Here is a 20,853-nt window from a genome sequence, read left to right on the forward strand (position 1 = left end):
ATATTTTGGCTGCTCAGTTTTGCTTTTCTTTAGTGTAGTGAGACTGTTGTGTTATATGCACCTACTGTATGTGTAATGTAAGAGCAGCTCTTTGTCATTCTTCCAGTTATTAATCCTTATGCGTCCTTAGACATATATTATTCTTTTTTTTTATTAGTGCTGTCAAACGGTTAATCATATATATATACACATTACTAGACACATATGCATGTATATATTTCAGAAAATATGTTATGTTTATATATATTTATATATATATAATAAATTATATGAATATAAATATATACACAGTCTGTAAATATTTTCAAAATATATACTGCATGTCTGTGTGGTTATATATACATAATAAATATACACATTACACACATATATTATGTAAACAAAACCTTTTATTTTGGATGCGATTATTCGCGATTAATCATTTGACAGCATTAATTTATATATATATATATATATATATATATATAATTTTTTTTTTTTCTGGCTGTGTTAATGCAAACCAGTGCTATTTTAGTATCAGTGGGGTACTACTATAGTTTTACTACTATAGTTTTTATTTTTTTTATTTATTATTATTCTTTTAATGTTTTGAATTTAAGTTTTATATTTTTTGCTTTCATGTTAATTTTAGTTAAAGTTTTTACTAATTTTGTTTTGTGTTTTTGTCATTATTATTAGTTATTATATTATATATGTATAATATTTTTTATGACCCATTTTTTGACATTTTGTTCTCCAAGGACCTCTGTGTAACTTTTTTTAATTGATGTACAAAGGGTTTATGCATGAGAAGTCTTACTTCAGCATTGCAAATTAAGGATGATAAAGTCATCCAGCTGAACAACATGAAACCGCTTTATCGTGATTTCATAGACCTGGATCTTAGATGAGTTCTACATTAACAGTCAACAATAATTCTGCTCTCTAATAACTGCCACTGATAAAGCAGAAGAGCTTCTGGGGTTTTCTGACTCAAAGCATCCGTTCCTGGAGCAGGTGCTGCCAATTTCTGCAGTTAAATTGCGCTGTTAATGCTGAGCGCAGGTCTCTCATTAAGGTGGAGGAATGTGAGAGATTCTGGAAGCTTGTTATCGGCATCCATCATTACAGTTCGTCGGTTCCTGCGTCTTTAGAGAGAAAACTCACGGATGAGCAGGGATGTTATCACCCCATCCATCTGTCCTGTCTCACCTCCTGGCAGACCGGCCCGTCTCTCTCTCTCTCTCTCTGTCAGTCTGAGTCTCTCTCTCGTCTGGAGGTCTGCCAATGCAGCTCTGGATGGAGATTTGGATTTGGCTCCTTTAACTACATTCATTTTTCCACATGATTTTGTTGCATTCAGGGTCAGCAGGACTGGGCTGTATCCTGGTGCCGAAAATAATGAAAATAATTTGTAACTACCTTTTCTGGATAGTTGCAAAAAGTGAAAATCGCATTGTTGAAATAGAACAAAAAAACACACATAAGTCACACTGAGAATGTGTTGTAAATGTGCTCATCCTCAGTTCATCTGAGATCAGGATGAGTTTGTTTCTTCATCAGGTTTGTATAAATGTGTCTCTGCATCAGTGTCTCAGCAATGGATGCTCTGCAGTGAATGGGTGCCGTCAGAATGAGAGTCCAAACAGCTGATAAAAACATCACAATAATCCACACCACTCCAGTCCATCAGTTAACATCTGGAGAACACAAAAGCTGAAACACATCCAGCACTAAGATGTTTTTAACTAAAATACCATAGAGTCTATAATCAATAATAAACTCTTCCACCAGTGAAAAAGTGCATCTGCTGTTGTCTCTCACATCAAAATCCAGCTGTTTTGTCTTGTAAACCCTGCTTAATTTGTGCAGATTTCTCTCTTGATTCAGACCAGAACACTTTTTCACTGGATGAAGCGTTATTATGGATTATGGACTTGATGTATTTGAGTTAAAAACATCTTAATGCTGGATTTGTTTGAGTTTTTGTCTTCTCCAGATGTTAACTGATGGACTGGAGTGGTGTGGATTATTGTGATGTTTTTATCAGCTGTTTGGGCTCTCATTCTGACGGCACCCATTCAGTGCAGAGCATCCATTGTAAACAATGTGCATTATAAACGGCATGCCTAAAATTATTTGATTTAAAGGAAAACTGGGGAAATGCACAAGTAAACTTCCAAACGTTTTGCATGCTTGATGTTAATTGTATTATACAAGTGGCTTTGAAATATAAGTTACAGCACGTTATAGATGATAAAAAAGCAACTTATATTCTGGAAAATAATAGGGTAGTAATATCATTTTCATTAGTTGTCTTAAAAAAAATAATTTACTCAAGTTGTTTCAAATCTGTATGAGTTTCTTTCTTCTGTTTGAAGAAGATATTTTGAAGAATGTTGGAAACCAAACAGTTGATGGTAGCCATCGACTAACAGTACATAGTTTTTTTTTTTCCATACTATGTAAGTCATTGGGGACCATCAACTGTTTGGTTCTTCAAATTTAAAATATCTTCTTCTGAAGAGCCACAGGAACTAGGTGAGTCCTCTGCTCAATCTAACTTTGCTGCAGCCTAGAAATAAACTGCTGGTTTCGTCTGGCCAGACTGAGGATCAGAATCAGAATGAGCTTTATTGGCCAAGTATGTTTACACATACAAGGAATTTGTTGTAGTGACAGAAGCTCTACAGTGCAACAGAAAGACAGCAACAGGACAGAACACAGATAATAAAAGAATAATATACAAAAATCCAAATAGGCAATGTACAAAGCAGCAAAAACACAATATATAATATAGACAACTATGTACAGGTCAAGTATGTGCAAATTACAAATGAGAAAATAAAAATAAAATGAGTATGGTGAATGGATAATGTAATATAGTTGTGTGTTCCACATTTATTGTTGAGTGTTCATGAGATGTATTGACTGAGGGAAGAAACTGTTCCTGTGTCTGGTCGTTCTGGTGCTCAGAGCTCTGTAACTTCGACCAGACGGTAACAGTTCAAAGAGGTTGTGTGCTGGATGTGAGGGGTCCAGAGTGATTTTACCAGCCCTTTTGCTCACTCTGGATAAGTACAGTTCTTGGAGAGTGGGGAGGGTTGTACCAATGATTCGCTCAGCAGTCCGGACTACTCTCCGTAGTCTTCTGAGGTCAGATTTGGTAGCTGAGCTGAACCAGACTTCTTATTGAAGTGCAGAGGATGGATTCAATGATGGCAGAGTAGAACTGTTTCAGCAGCTCCTGTGGCAGGTTGAACTTCCTCAGCTAGCGAAGAAAGTACAACCTCTGCTGGGCCTTTCTGACAATGGAGTCTATATGAATATCCCACTTCAGGTCCTGAGAGATGGTGGTGCCCAGAAATCTGAATGACTCCACTGCAGTCACAGTGCTGTTCATGATGAGTGGGGGGAGAGCAGGGGGGTTTCTCCTGAAGTCCATGATCATCTCCACAGTTTTGAGCGTGTTAAGCTCCAGGTTGTTAAGACTGCACCAGACAGCCAGCTCCTTAACCTCCTGTCTGTAAGCAGGCTCGTCACCGTCCTGGATGAGGCCGATCAGTGTGGTGTCGTCTGCAAACTTCAGGAGCTTGACAGAGGGGTCTTTAGATGTGCAGTCGTTGGTGTAGAGGGAGAAGAGCAGTGGGGAGAGTACGCAGCCCTGAGGAGCTCCAGTGCTGATGGTACGAGTGCTGGATGTGAATTTACCAAGCTTCACTAGCTGCTGTCTGTCTGTCAGGAAGCTGTTGATCCACTGACAGACGGAGGTTGGGACGGAGAGCTGGGTTAGTTTATTCTGAAGGGTTTCCGTGATGATGGTGTTAAAAGCGGAGCTGAAGTCTACAAACAGGATCCTCACAAGTCCCTGGTCTGTCCATATGCTGCAGGATGAAGTGCAGTCCCATGTTGACATGCATTCTTTATTGTTGTGTAACAGTGATCCAATATATTACTGTCTCTGGTGGGACATGTCATGTGCTGTCTGTATTTTGGAAAATACATTTTCGAAAATGCAGAGTAGAAATAGGTAGGAAACAAACTATTCCTTCCTAGCAGCAAGTAAATAATTTTAACAATAGAACTGCGACCAAGTTATTCAAAACACTTACGCGAGCTGTCGTCCGTCTCTTCTGGTGACTAATCGGCTTTCCCTATATTAATAAAGGTGACTTGACTTGAAGAAAGAAACTCATGGATTTTGAGAATGAGTCATGTCAGATTATGTTTATGTATGTTTGCTTGTAATGAGTGGTGTGTTGATGTTTTCTGTGTGTATCTCTGCTCTCAGGTGGGAGTTTACCCAAACCGCAGGTGAAGACAGCCTCTCTGGGTCAGGCCGGGAAGGCCCGCTCTCCGTTATTGCCTGTTTCAGTGCCGACCGCTCCTGAGACGACTGAAGACGGACAGAAGCAGCAAGACGACCCGGCCAGCGTGAGTCACACACATACACACACACACACTAACACTAACACACACACACTCACACACTCACACTAACACACACACACACACTAACACACTCACACTAACACACTCACACTCTCACACACACACACTAACACACTCACACACTCACACTAACACACTCACACACTCACACTAACACACTCACACACACACACTAACACACTCACACACTCACACTAACACACTCACAAACACACACACACTCACACTAACACACTCACACACACACACTAACACACTCACACACTCACACTAACACACTCACAAACACACACTAACACACTCACACACACACACACACACTCACAAACACACACACTCACACACTCACAAACACACACACACTCACACTAACACACTCACACACACACACTAACACACTCACACACTCACACTAACACACTCACACACACACACTAACACACTCACACACTCACACTAACACACTCACACACACACACACACACACACTAACACACTCACACACTCACACACACTCACACTCTCACACACACATTAACAAACTCACACACACACACACACTCGTACAGACACACACACACTGATCCAGATCTCCTCATCTCGTTTCAATCTCTCAGAGGGCTTTAGACTCGGCGGGGATTCACTTTAAATCTCGGCCGTAAGCCGAGCGCTTAATAACTGACAAGAAACATTTTCATGAAACCTCAAGCAACAATTTGGCTCGTTTTCCTTCTCTGAAAAGAATGATTGATGCTTCTGTGATTCAAAGACCAATCCTGCCTCTGCTTTATCGGGTGTAGTTATTAATATTTTGTGAAGATTTACAGCAGGCGTACCGTCTTCGGTGTGAATCATTGAACAGGCAGATGAAAGCGCACACAGTCTTCAACTATTGATGTCACAATAACAAGAGAAAGTGGGAAGTTTGTGCTCGGGATTTGATTTGGCCTCAGACAACTCACTTTTGAATGAATGAATGATGCATTTATACAGCGCTTTATTGTGTATTGCTGTACACCCAAAGCGCTTTACAATCATGTGGGGGTCTCTCCTCAACCACCACCAGTGTGCAGCATCCACTTGGATGATGTGACGGCACAACAGCACCAGTGCGCTCACCACACACCAGCTACAGGTGGAGAGGAGAGAGAGTCATAGAGCCAATCAAGTGTATGGGGATTATTAGGAGGCCATGATATACAAAGGCCAGTAGAGGGAATTTGGCCAGGACACCGGGGTTACACCCCTACACTTTACGAGAAGTGCCATGGGATTTTTAATGACCACAGAGAGTCAGGACCTCGGTTTAACGTCTCATCCGAAAGTCTGTGTTTTTTTACAGTATAGTGTCCCCGTCACTATACCGGGGCGTTAGGACCCACACAGACCACAGGGTGAGCACCCCCTGCTGGCCTCACTAACACCTCTTCCAACAGCAACCTAGTTTTCACCGGAGGTCTCCCATCCAGGTACTGACCAGCTCAACCCTGCTTAGCTTCAGTGGGCAACCAGTCTTGGGCTGCAGGATGATATGGCTGTGGATTTTCTAGTTTATGAGCGAGAGACGGAAAGGTCAGGAGACTCTGTCCATCCGATAGGTATCTGTGTAATTGGAATGGCCTTTTCCCGTCAGAGATGAAGCAAATAAACAAACTGACACTCATATGGCTCTTCAGTGCAGCCCGTGCGAGAGAGTTTACCGGTAATACTACGGTAGATATATTTATGCAAGAGACAGTTACACAATTGACACATTACAAATGCATTTCCTGATTTTATTAAAGCAGGGATTCACAAACTTTTTTCATCAGCCAAAGCCCTTTGATCTAAAACATTGAATAATTGAATTCAGAATGTTAAATAAAAATAATTTTAAGTTAATATTTCCATAATCTAAGGCATTTATTAGTAAAAATTATTTTTAGTTTTAGTTGTAGTTATTTTAGTACTAAACCAAAATTAGAAATGCCTTGGCAGCTAGCTGAAATAAATGAATGTTTTTGTATGTATTATTTTATTTAAATTAAAATTCATTTTATTTCAACAAAAATGTTTTTTTTATATAGTTTTATTTCTAGTTTTAGTTAACTATAATAACTCTAATTGATGTATGTGTCTATTTTAAAATTATTTGTTATTTTAATTTTACTTTTGTTAGTTTAATTATTATTTAAATAATTATTAGCTTTTCATCAACTTATGAGTATCAGTCAGGGTTATTATAGTTAATTAAAACTAAAACCATTCAAAACTATTTTGGTACTTGAAATAAAATATAATTGCCAAGGTAACATTTCTGATTTTCATTTAGTTTAGTTTTTAATAGTGCTGTCAAACAATTAATCGCATCCAAAATAAGTTTTTGTTTACATAGTATACAGTATGTGTGTGTACTGTGTATATGTATTATGTGTATATATAAATACACACTCATGCATGTATATATTTAAGAATAATATGTTACATTTATGTATTAATATAAATCAGAAGACTATGGAGGGTAGTCCGGACTGCTGAGCGAATCATTGGTACAACCCTCCCCACTCTCCAAGAACTGTACTTATCCAGAGTGAGCAAAAGGGCTGGTAAAATCACTCTGGACCCCTCACATCCAGCACACTCCCTCTTTGAACTGTTACCGTCTGGTCGACGCTACAGAGCTCTGAGCACCAGAACGACCAGACACAGGAACAGTTTCTTCTCTCAGTCAATACATCTCATGAACACTCAATAAATAAACGTGGAACACACAACACTATCATACTTTATCCATTCACCAGACTCTATTTTATTTTTATTTTCTCATTTCTAATTTGCACATACTTGACCTGTACATACATAGTTGTCTATATTATATATTGCGTTTTTGCTGCTTTGTACATTGCCTATTTGTATATTTGTATATTATTCTTTTATTATCTGTGTTCTGTTGCTGTCTTTCTGTTGCACTGTAGAGCTTCTGTCACTAAAACAAATTCCTTGTATGTGTAAACATACCTGGCCAATAAAGCTCATTCTGATTCTGATTCTGATAAATTATATGCATGTAAATATATTCTAAATATAGACTGTATGTGTTTGTATTTATATATACATAATAAATATACACAGTACAAACACATATACTATGTAAACAAACTTATTTTGAATGCGATTAATCGCTTGACAGCACTAGTTTTTAGTTAACTTAATGTATTAATGTATAACTAAAATAGCTAAGACTAAAAATGAATAGACATATTTTTGAATAATAATAATAATATAATAAAAATGAAAAAACACAAAACAAAATTACTAAAGCTTGATCTAAAATGAAAATAGAATATAAAAAGTAAAATATGAATAAAAACTATAATAGTATATTAATGATTTTAAAATATCTCAAGCATCAGTAAATATAAGGACAGGATATGGATTATAAAGAATATCACATCCTCATATTTTGAATGTCCTCAGATGAATGAATGATGAATTCTGCACAACTACACGCTTAAAATAAAGGTTCTTCACAGCGATGCCATAGAAGAACCTTTTTTGGTTCCACAAAGAACCATCAGTCAAAGGTTCTTTAAAGAACCATCTTTTTATAATCTGAAGAACCTTCTTTCGCCACAAAGAAGATTTTGTGAAACAGAAAGGTTCTTCAGATGTTAAAGCTTCTTTATGGAACCATTTAGACAAAAAGGTTCTATGGCATCATGAATATAGAAGTACAGTAGAAATGAGAATCGGTGCTGTTCAGTCTGTGTTGCATGCGTCTAAAATCCGATATCGGTCTGTCAGAGCGTTTAAAGCAAACAATCTTTCCTGAGTGGTTCTGGACTAATGCAATAGATCGGTGGCTAACAGCAGTTCGATTGAAGCTTTCACAGCCATCGATGGCAGTGAGTGTTTCATACGGCCGTCTGATGTTATAGATGGAGCTCAAAGCTGCAGATATCCAGAGCACCGCATCAATAACATCCATGCAATAACCTCACTAACTGTTTGCGTGCATCTTTTCAATATTGCTGTGGCCTTTCCCAAACCAGGTAAAAGTATCTTCTGCTCTTCTGCTCCGCAGGTGTACGAGCAGGACGATCTGAGCGAGCAGATGGCCAGTCTGGAAGGACTGATGAAGCAGCTCAACGCTATCACGGGTTCGGCCTTTTAACGCAGACGCAGACGCAGACTCTCTCTGATTCACCCGAACCCCTCAAACGGGATTATAAAGGGAAAATGACTCTGAACCAAATCTCCGCTGGAGAAGCAGCGTCTCTTTTCTAACACTGTCTGAGATTTTATACTGGTTTACGTACACGGCCGTGTGAATCCATCCCGCTGAACGCAGATCCATCCATGAGGAAGACTGTGAGGATTCCTGAGCTTCATCTACTGACGGAAACCTTTCCCATGGGATTGCTAGCGATTAATCTCAAACTCGACCGAGTTGCCAAAATGCAAACCTTTCATTGACATCTTGCCAATCTATTGCTGCCAAAATCCCTTAAAAACACTTCACTAGGGACCTGTATGAAAGCGGTCGGATGAAGCCGTCGGCGTGGATGAGAAGATCGCATCGTTTTGCTCACGCAGCACTGATCTTTGTTGTTGATTGTTTGTTGTGTCTCTTTGTAAATCTCTTTGCTACACAAACGACATATTGGTTTATTATTTGACCGCTGTGAAACTGTAAACCCCTGCGGTGTGCTCTTGAGTTCACATTACACATTTCATCTCCATCCAGGGATTAATGAACCGAAAATGATCTTCTTTCTCAGTATTTTTGCCTTGTTTTCCGGTAAAAATATCGAAATCTTAAATCAAGATGCATTTACATGAGAAGCAAAATGGCATCAGATAACAAGTCTTCTTTTCTGATAAAGGTATAGAAATTAAGTCAATACTTAAAAATAGAAAAAAGGGGAAAAAAACTTGTTTATTTTTCTGAACCCGTCTGCATTTTTTTTTTGAAACTAAGACTTTTGTTTCTCCAGTAAATGCCCCATGCACCAAATTTTTCAGTATATTTTAAAACATACAAAAATGGGCCAAAAAGTATATATATTAAATGTGTTTTAAAATATATTTATGTAAATATATTTTCTACAATATATTTTTGGCCTTTTTTTAGTGTATTTTTAAAAATATAAAAATAATTATTTGGCCCTTCATATATTTTCAGTCATAGAAAATGCATTCACGTTTCACAATTATAGAAAAAAAATTAAAATGTATTTGTTGTCTATAACACGTGAACATATAACACATCTGAAAAAATTGATCAAAAAATGTAGCTGCTGTAAGATTCAAAATGTATTTTCTTGCCCCTAAAATACATTTTGAAATATATATTTGGTATATGAAGGTTGAATATAAATATATTTTCAATATTTTGATTAACTTCATTGTTTACAACATATATTTAAAATACATTTTGACCAGAATAATTTTTTTCTTCTTTTATTTTGGAATGTTGCAATATTTGTACTGGAAAGCAAGTCAAAAACACTGAAGAAGAAAATGTTTTTTGGTCTTGGTTTGGTTTTGCTGTGACGGTGATCAGTCAGGCAGCAGAGGGTGAAAAAGGAGGACAAACATGGCAGATGAGTGAATTAATTTGTCAAATAATGCTAATGTGACAGCTTTGAGACGTCTCACACCATCAGCTTTTCCGTTCATCTCTTTTGTTTGTTTGTTTTTATGTCAGGAAGCACGAACAAGACTTTTTATGTGCCTATATAGATTTTTGTTCACTTTTTGGTCACTTTATTTATTTGCTGCGCTGCAAGACAAAAGATGGATGATGAATGGAGGATGAAATGCGTCCCTATATTTGATATTTTTCTGGAAGCGTGCAGATCCTGTAGCGACACGCTGTTTTTTACTGTACAGATGCAGCGAGCGACTGATGACTGATCGCTGTGGCGTCATAGACTCGGGACGGGGGTGTTGGGTTTCTACGATATATTTAATATATGATTTAGACTGTTCCTTTCACAGTAATTTATGAAGACGATGTGATTAAGTCTAGAGCTTTTATTTAGCCCAGTAGAAGAATAAAGGAGGAGGAAATCTGGGATGGATTTTCACTGTGTTTTTGAACGAAGATATTTTGCTTCAGCATCATAACACACCTTCGGTTGTCTGACGTTTTCTGTGTGTCACGTTAAATGTGATCGACAACATTCCTGACGTTTGGATTCTCCCACAATGTTTCATCTGAAGCGTAGAGTTTGTGTGGATGTGCAGTCATTCCCTCACAGTCTGTTCATCTTTCTCACACAGTTCCTGCTTTAAAGGAAAAGTTCACCTGAAAATAATGTAATTCAGTTCAAACCGTAGAAAACAAACCGAGAATCCTCTCGCAGCTCTTTTCTACGTCTGAAATCTTAATTGTTACTTTGTAATATCTCAATTCTGTCTTTTTCTTGCAGTGACTTTTTTCTTGCAGTTTTCACAAGGTATAAACGCAAAATTGTGAAATAAAAACAAAGTCAGAAAAAAACAAGTCTGAATTGACTCAATTGACAGAAACAAACAATTTTGGTGAAAAAGTACAGAAGTGTGACAAAAAATTTAAGTTAACTTTTTTAACATTACATGGCAGAAAAGAACAGAATTATAAAGAGATATAAACTCTTATATCTATAAAAAAAGTAAAAATTCTTAGTTTGTTTCTCAGAATTACAAGTTTATAAGTTAATATCTTACTATTGTGACTTTTTTCCTCTCATATTTGCAATTCTGAATTCTGAATTCTAACCAATTCTGACTTAATATCTAACATTTGACATAATATCTCACAATTCTAAGTCTATATCTTGCAATCCTGAGAAAAAAAAGTCTGAATTGTGAGACTGACGTTTTCGCATAATTGCAGGTTTAGATCTCGTAATTCTGACTTTTTTTCTTAGAATTCAGAGTTTGCATCTCAGAACTTCAAGAAAAAGTCTGAATTGTAAAAATAAAAAGTCCAGAGTTTTTATTTTCTTATTTTTAAATTACATCTTAGTTCATTTCCTGATGAATACAATACAAGTGTCATATGTTTTTTATTAGTTTGTTTTATTGACAGCGTTTGTACGTCATTTTCCAGTGAACTTCCTGTAATTCAGCATTGATCCTCGATCAGCTGATCACTGGTGTGTCTCAGAATCACCTTCATGCAGGGACTAATTAGTCGTGTTAATGATAGAATCAGAAGGCAGCGTTGAGGAACATGAGGCGTGTTAGATGTTCTCTGCTCACGAGAGGAGGAATCATTCTTATGTGTATTTTACTTCATCCTTAAATTGTCCAATGTTAGCATCGTTAACCAAATTAGAGTAGTGATTGAGATCTGAAATGCGGTTTTCCAGCCGCTGCCGAGTCGAACCCTCCGGCTGTTTCTACCCATGACGTTGTATACGATTACTGGTTTTGTAATGCACTGTAGAACAGTCCAATGTTCCTTTTTATATAGAAATGTTATTTGAATGGTGCATTCTTTTTTGTTTGATAAATAAAGCCTTTGATAATAAACCGTGTCTGTGTTCGATTCTGTTTGCAGGATTATAATACTGTGATTGGGTAACCGCTGCAGAAAGGCCTTTATATCTCCTCTCAAAAAGTCCTGAAGGGTTTAAGCACAACCTGATTGATCATATAGATGTGTGCAGATTAATAAACTGATATGATGGGGATGTTAGTGAGTTAATTATCTATCTATCTGTCTATCTACTGTATCTAGCTATCTTGCATCTATTATTAGTTAGTTTTTATCTATCTAGCAAACTTATCTATCTATTGTTAGTTAGTTCCCTTTCAGTCGGTCACGTCGGGTGACCGACGAATTGGGATCTCGCTTAGAAAGACCAATCCACTTCGAATTTAACTAAACGAGCCAATGCACATTGGCATGAGATTATTGCATCCAGCTGCCGCTGATTACTGCGTGAGTATAAGTAGGCAACAGGTGCAGCGCAGATTCAGGTTTTTGCTTCAGAGCCGAGCGGTTACATCGTTCTGCTCCTGACTTCTGCTGACGAGTGAATTCAACGAGTTGAGCACGCTCTTCAGAAGACTCTCGTGCTGGCGGTACGGCGCTTCAGAGGCAGTGGTTCTTCCTGTGTCAAGTGGATTGCACACAGGTTGCACTACCCCCTGTTCGTGTTGCATGCGACCATCTCCCCTGTGCGCTTTAGCACCCTAAAAGAGCTTTTTCCCTAAAAGAGCATTCACGGGTGCGTCTTTTTAACGCAAACCATGCCTCCTCTTCCGGGCCTGTAGGTACTCGTCTGGTCTGTTCGGCGACCCTTATGTGGCCTGTGGAGAAGCTGCCTCCACCTTACGCTACGGCGTTACTGCAGGTTCTTCAGACTAAAAGCACTGAGGGACATGCACGAGGGTGGTCACAATCCGGAAGTTCTGAAAGAGCTTCGTACCGCTACTGACCTCGCGCTACAAGCAAAGAGGGTCACTGCGCGGTCTCTGGGTCGTGCGATGTCCACACATGTCTGGTTGACATGGGGATGCCAACAAGGTTCGGTTCCTCAAGGTTCCTGTGTCCCAGACTGGCCTCTTCGGCGACGCAGTCGAGAACATGGCCCAGCAGTTCTCGGCTGCACAGGAGCAGACTGAGGCAATCCAACACGGCCTGCTCGTCACTGAGGGCGGCCCCCTGCGTCCGCTCCCGCACCGCATCCGCAGCAGCCTGCAGAAGCAGTTCCGTTGAGCTGGGCATAGGTAGGCCGCAGGACTGTGGAACCAGGTAAGCATTGCACCGCACACTCAGACCCCTCTTCGGTCCGCCACGGGCCGGGTCCCTGCGTTCCACTTCGCTTCCCCACTGCGGGTACATCGGTGGTCCCGCTAGTCCCGCTTGTACGGTGTCTGGGTGCCTGGTAGCGCTACCCAGCCCATCTCGATGGCTCCTGTGGACCATCTGACTCGGCTATGCGATTCATTTCGCCCGGCGTCCTCCCAAGTTCAGGGGCATCCACCTCACAGCAGTGAAGGCAGCAGATGCTCATGTCTTGTGTGGGGAGATAACTGTCATACTGGCGAAGGACGTAATGGAGCCAGTCCCTCCAGCCGATATGAAGGCAGGGTTTTACAACCCTTACTTCATTGTGCCAAAGAAAGGCGGTGGGTTGAGACCAATTTTGGATCTATCTGTCTATCTGTCTGTCTGTCTGTCGTTAATCAGTTAGTTATTATCTGTAGTTAGTTAATTAGTTCAGAATAAGATTGTGAGACTAAATGGAAAGCAGCTAAAAACAATTGAGTGTTTATTTCCATGTAAAACTAAAGAACACCATTTGACTGTGTTTGTTGATGAGAGTTGCTCTGAAGTGCTTAATATGAAGGGTTTTTTTTATTATTATTGTATTGAGTTTGTCTGCTAAAGGTGTCCGGGTTGATTTAGTGTGTTCCCGTATCAAACCGCCGAGAACTGAAGTGAATCCAGCAAACCCTGGGCAATGATCATCACAGTCTCATGTATAGTCAGTGGATCTGGATGCATCAACCATGTTTCTAATAATACTGCACTGAGACGAGTCCTGTGTCAGCTCCAGAATCACCCGCAGCGCTCGCAGCACACAGCAGATGTCCTGTAAATGCCTGTGATTAATAGAGGCCGTGTGTGACATATGCTTCAACAGATGCTTTGCATGACATGAGAAGACTTACCGGTGTAAAACACTGTGACCATCAGACGCCCGTCCCTCAGGAACACGACGGCTCTGCTCCACAGCCAGGTGAACGAGATAGGACATATGCATATTGACACTGCGGGTGAAACCTATGAGATTTGGGTCTATTGTACTTCCATAACATGTCTTCTTTCAGACTAGTGGAAAGAAAGCATCCAAAGTACACAATAAAGTGTTAATTTTATTACACTTTATCTATCTGCATCTATAGATTCCAATTCCAAACAATATCTTTAGTTTTTTTTTTTTCTTACACACACCAATCTTTACAGTTTTCCTCCTCTCTATATTATGAAGGTTTGTTCATATTTAATTTACGCTGATTTAATGAACATTTTCCTCCTAAAAACATGGTGAAAATGTGTTTGTTTTCTGTCTGTTGGGAGTATTTTCTGATTATTTTCTGATGGAGCGATAAAAAGGGAAATCTAGAATCCCCTCTGGAAAAACCTTTAACTCAAATGTGATAACAAAATCAAACAAAAAAAACAAACCTGGGTTTATCTAATGTTCAGATTTCTTGCAAATATGAATATATATTATTGGAAATGTATGTAAATTAGTGCATATTTAATTAGAGAATTTCTCATTTGCGCATTTACAATTTAGAAAACTTGACACTGTTTTCAGTTTTGACATTTTGAATTTTCTTTTTTTATTATTATTATTATTATGTTTTTTATTTCTATTTAGCTTTAATTTGTATTAATTTAATTTTTTGTTGTAGTAATTTTACTACTTCACTTTAAACTTATTTCGGCTAGATGCCATGTCAACTTTTTATGTTCATTTACTTTTTTATTTAAATTTTTATTTATTACTATTTACTTAAATATACATTAATGCAAAGATAATAATAAATTAATTACATTTTAATTGGAATAATTTTTTAGTAATTGTAGCATATGTGATTAGATAATGCCTCATTTGCGTATTCAAATTTGACCATTTATAAACTTGTAATACAGAATGTAATGTCTTAATCTACTGTGAGGAATCATCTGGGCAAGTATGGTGATTTCTGTTCAAATTAATTTGACCCTATTCACCTGTGGTGTCTAGCCTTGAGTAATGCATTTTAATTAGATTTAAGTAGGTTTTGGTTTTGACACAGTTCTATTTAAAATCAGCATCTCTGTTGATTTGAACAATTATGCATATGCATTTCTTTTGTTGCATCAGTTGAAGTTCCTCTTGAAGTTGTGAAATGCATGAAGGTTCATGATGGTTCTGTCCCAGAATCAGATGGTGAATCAGGTCTGTGAGGTTTCATTGCAACACTTTTACACTGAAAATATTTGCTTCCATATATCAGTTTCCACTCCAGCAATGATCTGAACAGCACTGCTGTAAGAAAAGCTAAAAACCTGTTTAAGATCTCATGAAGGTTTCGTCTAAGAGCAGAGCATCTCTTTCTTCGCTGGGCTTCGGGATGCAGCTGTTTTCTGATCCTCTCAGCTGAAAGAGAATCTTTGTCAGTCTCTCACGCTTCACTGACAGCTCTGCTAATTTACTGCCAACAAAAGGTGCAGCGTTGCACCGGTGGGCGACAGCGCTGTAAGCTGCTTACAGCTGTGTTTGTGTGTGTGTTTGTGTGGCTGATGTGTGTGTCGCACCTGAACAAAGCGCTGCTGCTGCATCCATAATGAAGACAGAATCAGCTGTGAATCTCCTGTGATTCACTAGAATACCTGTAACGGCCACTGAGGAGCCGCTCTCACGATATCAGCAGAGCAGAGACGCGAGAACAAATGATTGAAAAACACTCAACTGATTAAAAACAATTCTGGGATAACAGAACTGTGATTGAAATGAATGTGCTCAATATGAATGAATGAAAGAAATGTTTATATCTCCTGAAGAAAATTTGAGGGATGTTTGTGCCAGTGCTATTTTTATGTGGTCAATCAGCATTATTAATTTACTATTATAGAATCAATAGATTGATATCGCTTTAATTTTATATTCTTAGTTTTCATTGGGGTTTTTATATTTCTATTTAACTTAAATGTTTTAGTTGTTGTAATTGTTAATCATAAACTTTTATTTCAACCAGTGCAACATTTCAAATTTTCGTTAAAATTTTTAAATAGATAGATAGATATATTGTATAAATGCAATATCACTAGGCCATTTCAACATCTGCACTGAATGCATCTGCCAGCATAAAACTTCAATTTCGTAATAAAAGTGTCCTAAACAGAAGATGTGAGTGATTCGGTCCTACGGCAGCTTCACAGTTCTGATGTTCCTACAGTAGAGCGATACCCTGTTGACCTGTTTACCCGAGCAGAAGCTGTGCTGATAGACTGTATGTTGATGGGATGTTGACCTACATATGGCTCAGTGGTGGAAATGTGGTCTGCTGGTGGAACAGCGGGAGGCTCTAATCTGCCAGAGCCCATCAAAACCAGCAGGAGATCCTCAAACACACACTCAGTGGATTGAAATGAAATGCTGAAATGTGTCAGATCACAATCATCACAGTTTCCCATTTTGATCTTTCAGCTCGACTGCTGTCGTGACGGAGGCAGTCTTTTGCTGAACTAGTAAGTTAGTTAAACTCCTGACATGTTTATATCAGAATACCTGAGTAATAATAAAGATATCTGATTTAACAGCTGCATCACCTGCTTTTTTATTATTATTATTCATATGTTATTCAAAACAAATGATTCAAACATTGAAACATTCACATGGTCCTCATCAGTTTCTGTAATTCAGTGAGTGGCATCCAGCCATTATATGAAAAAAGCCATAATTTGATAATTGGACATCTTGTCATTCTGATTAAACTGTAAGTCAAGACTGAGATGTTACAGTTCTGGTTTAAAACGTCTGGTTCTGGTTCATTCATCACTCTGAAAGTACAGGATCAACTTCAGCATATTGCTTTTGCTCATTTAACAGTTCTAACATCTGAACGTCTTTCTTTTTACACAAGATAAGAGTAATATTGCCTTTCAGTTTCTTATCTGATTTCTGAGATCACTGGACCAAAGACTGAATTAAAGATGGCTAAACCTAATGGGCTTGAGTAGAATATAAAACATTTCAGTTTGAGGTCAGTAGAGTCTTTTTAATGTTTGAAAGTAATAAATTAATTCAGACAGGTACACTCCACTGTTATTTTAGATTTATGCATGTACTATTATAGTTTTTATTAATATTTAGAATTAGCTCTTATTTTACTAACTAAATTTAATTTGTTAAATTTTTTTATTTACTTTTCATGAATTGCATTACCTTTGTTTTAAAATTGTACAATGTAGGTTCAATTTATTATCATTTTAGTTTTAGGTCGGTTTTTTTTTTTGTAATTTTGGAGCTTCAGCTTAACCTAAATGAAAATGATACATTTTGCTTTGGCAACTAACTAAAGTTCAAGTTTTTTATCTAATATTTTTATTACTTTTCTTGTTCAACATCTTTTTCTTGACTTATTTAATTGGAATGAAAATCTTACATTTTTACATAAGATGATAATAATAACATATCATCTGCTCACCAAAGCTGCATTTTGATCAAAAAGTACAGTAAAAAATAGTGAAATATTTTTATAATTTAAAATAACCATTTTCTGTGTGAATCTACAGTAGTCAACGTTTGAAGTGGATCGAAACCTTTCATCAAAGTTGTCCTAAAGCCAAAATGCGTTCTTGTCTTTGGACAACTTTAACTTTTTTGATCCACTTCAAATGTTGACTACTGTCTGTTAAACTGTAATGTATTTCTGTGATCTGCAGCTGTATTTTCAGCATCATTACTGCAGTCTTCAGTGTCACGTGATCTTCAGAAATCATAATAATATACTGATTTACTGCTCAACAAACATTTATCATTATTATCAATGTTGAACACAGTTGTGCTGCACAATATTTTTGAGGAAACTAATACATTTTATTTTTCAGGATTCACAGATGAATAGAAAGTTCAAAAGAACAGCATTTATTTGAAATAGAAACTAAAATAGAAATCTTTTGTCACATTAAATGTCTTTACTGCTTTTCTGATCAATTTAATGCGTCCCTGATAAATAAAAGTAGCAATTTCTGAAAACCGTTTTATTTCATTTTTTTATATTCCAAACTCAGGAATGTTTCATTGGCATGCAATTATTGCATCCAGCTGTCGGGTGACCGACGAATTGGCATCCCTACCAAATGGCCACGGATACTGCCCCTTCCAGTGTCCTGCCATGTTTCCTGATTGTATTGTTGATTACTAATGTGTGCTCGTGGCTGATTTAATCTCAGCAAACTCAGGGTTTTTCAACAGCATGATGTGTTTAATCACAAATAGATGAGGTTCTGCTGAATGGAGAGGAGGTGGATGGAGATCATTAATCTCTAACCTGTAACTGAGTCTGTCGCAGCGCTGTGAAAATATACTGCAGTTTAATGCCAAATCGCAGCACAAACCCTCCATTACACAGCAGCTGAGTGATTCATCAGGCCATGGAGATTTCATAATCGTCTTCATAGACCTGCAGAACTGGCACAAGCAAATCAGCTGCTCATTAATGACCGCCATCCATTATTCACAGGCGCCAGTCCAGCTCACCAATTGTAGGAGTTGCATAAAATCAGTTGCGATTATTTTTGTAGGAATGACTCGCTGTAGATGTGAAATATAAATAGATCATTTTTCTCAAGTACTAATGGCTTCTTCACCTCCGGTCGCGGGGAAGAATCTTAGCGGGAGGCTGAAGCTCACTGTGATAATAAGACATTGATTTGACCTCACGCTTTCATTACATGCTGCACTGAAATAGACCGTTCACATTATAGACTCCATAGAAGCTTTGCAGAGCATGTGTGATTCTGTTTCTATAACCAGCTGCGGTCATAAATGTAATATTCTGTTTGAAATGTGCACAGATATTTCTGGTTAGTCAAAGCAGGAACTCTAGAGGCAGATTCTGGGTTTGAGGGCAAGTGAAGCTTCATTTAAGAAAAGCATGTTGAGAGAAAACAGCTGTGAAGTGTATAGGTGCAGAACTCTCAGCATGTTGTTTATTTGTTTTTATTATTTAAGCAGGAGTCAGAAAGAAAGTAAAAATGGATTTCATCTGTAATATTTCTGGAAAATATCAACTGGGTCATTGCACATCAACTTTTCTCAAAAAAAAAGTTCATATTTTTCTGAAGAAACACAAATAAATAGCTTTGAAAGCCTGAATGTCAAAGCAAAGGCTGTATATTTACTGAGTAATCCGCTAGAAGAGGGTCAAAATTTGGGGGACAAATTTCACCTGAGATTCAGAACCAGATTTACATATTTCAGAAAGATGTATATATATGTATATATATATATATATATTCAGTTCCCTTCCAGGAACTCGAGCATCGTCGAAAGCACTAGGGGAACGCCCTCAGCGTGACCGCGCTCTGAACCAGAGTGTAATCTGTCCAATGGAAGGGCGAGACGTCATAGGCGGGTGACGTCACTGACCGGAAAGCATAAAAGCACGTGCGGTGGAGCCGGCGATTGCTGTTTGTCATTCAGCAACCGCTACTCTGTCTGTGTGTCTGTCGATTTGTGTTGTGAGTCTTATTTAGTGTTGTTTGTCCTGGCACAATCACTTGAATTTGTCTCCAGCAATAAGTGCAAGCACTTGGGCGATAGCAGATCGCATTACGGGCTGTGTGTTCCTCCCTGCACACGTTATATCACTGCTGGGGATACACGCAGTCTGTGTGTGGTCTGCTTGAGACCAGAGCACGCAGATTTAGCTCTTGAGGGAGCTGACTTTTTTTCACGTTTTGTGCTTGCTCTCTGAAGTGAGCTATCACTAGTATGGAACGATGACGGGCGAGCCCCTATCTTCTTCCCTTCCCTAAGGTCTTCCTCCGAGGAGGTGGATGCGTCAATGAAACAGTGTTTGCACAAGCATATTATGAATGAGAACAGCGCGCAGTCAGCTCCAAAAAAAAAGGGGCTGATTGTGCTTCTCCTCGCTGTACATCTTGCATTCCCGCCGCTGCTGAGGCACGGCTGCGAGTGAGATTGCGGGGATTGCAACATGGATCTGGCGAACGGGTTGAAGACGGGTTCGCCCTATCTCCTCCTGCATTCCCCAGATCTAGCGCTCTCGCTCGGGGAAGCCCGCGTGTGCGGTTCTTCCCCCTTTGAGTGAGAGCTCGCTGTTGCAGCGCGCGTTGCCGAGACGACGCGTGCATTTCTCATTCATGTCAGAAACGACGCCGAGTGGAACAGACTCTCGCGAGCTATCCGTTCCCTTGCGTGGCTTTGTCTCTGAAGGTTCGCGGCTGCAGGTCAGGCTGGTGCGTGTCTACACACCAAAAAAAAGAAAAAAAAAGAAAAGAATGGCAGAAAAAAAGTGTTACCAGGCGCACCAAGCTGACGTACCTACTTAGAGAGCTGGACGAGGTATAGGGGCTCAATTTGATTGAAATATAAGCTGATCTCTGAGCTCCCTAGAAACGCTGTCTGTGGTTGACCCTATCTGACATGGAGAAGATAGGGTCTTCCTCATGGACGCTCCGCTTGCGCCTTTTGGCCTGTTCAGCGACTCCGTCAATTACGTCGTCAACAGGTACCAGGACGCTCGTAGACAAGCGGCGGCGTTTCGGCGGTTTCTCCCTCACCTATCTTTAGCTCAGGGGGCTGCTGGGCGGGAGCAACCCTCGCCGCGTGCCAGCCCCTCTTCAGAGAGGCACAAAACAGAGCGTGGCTACGCGCACCCCACCGAGGTGGGGCCGTGGCGACAAATGCTCTGGGT

The 20,853-nt window shown here is 38.9% G+C and overlaps 1 protein-coding gene across 1 annotated transcript in view; it reads left to right on the forward strand.

The window, feature by feature from the left end:
* LOC306870488 (netrin receptor DCC-like) overlaps nucleotides 1-8,584 on the forward strand; it is a gene marked incomplete at both ends in the record, with an annotated part of 131,807 nt that extends 123,223 nt beyond the window's left edge. Inside the window, 2 exons of the mRNA XM_079417801.1 lie at nucleotides 4,271-4,413; nucleotides 8,495-8,584. Of these exons, the coding sequence (XP_079273927.1) occupies nucleotides 4,271-4,413; nucleotides 8,495-8,584 (233 nt within the window). The remainder of the gene's footprint in view (nucleotides 1-4,270; nucleotides 4,414-8,494) is intronic.
* Between the last annotated feature and the right edge of the window lie 12,269 nt (nucleotides 8,585-20,853).

This window comes from Barbus barbus (assembly GCF_936440315.1).
Source record: "Barbus barbus genome assembly, chromosome: 5".
NCBI classification, from domain to species: Eukaryota; Metazoa; Chordata; class Actinopteri; order Cypriniformes; family Cyprinidae; genus Barbus; species Barbus barbus.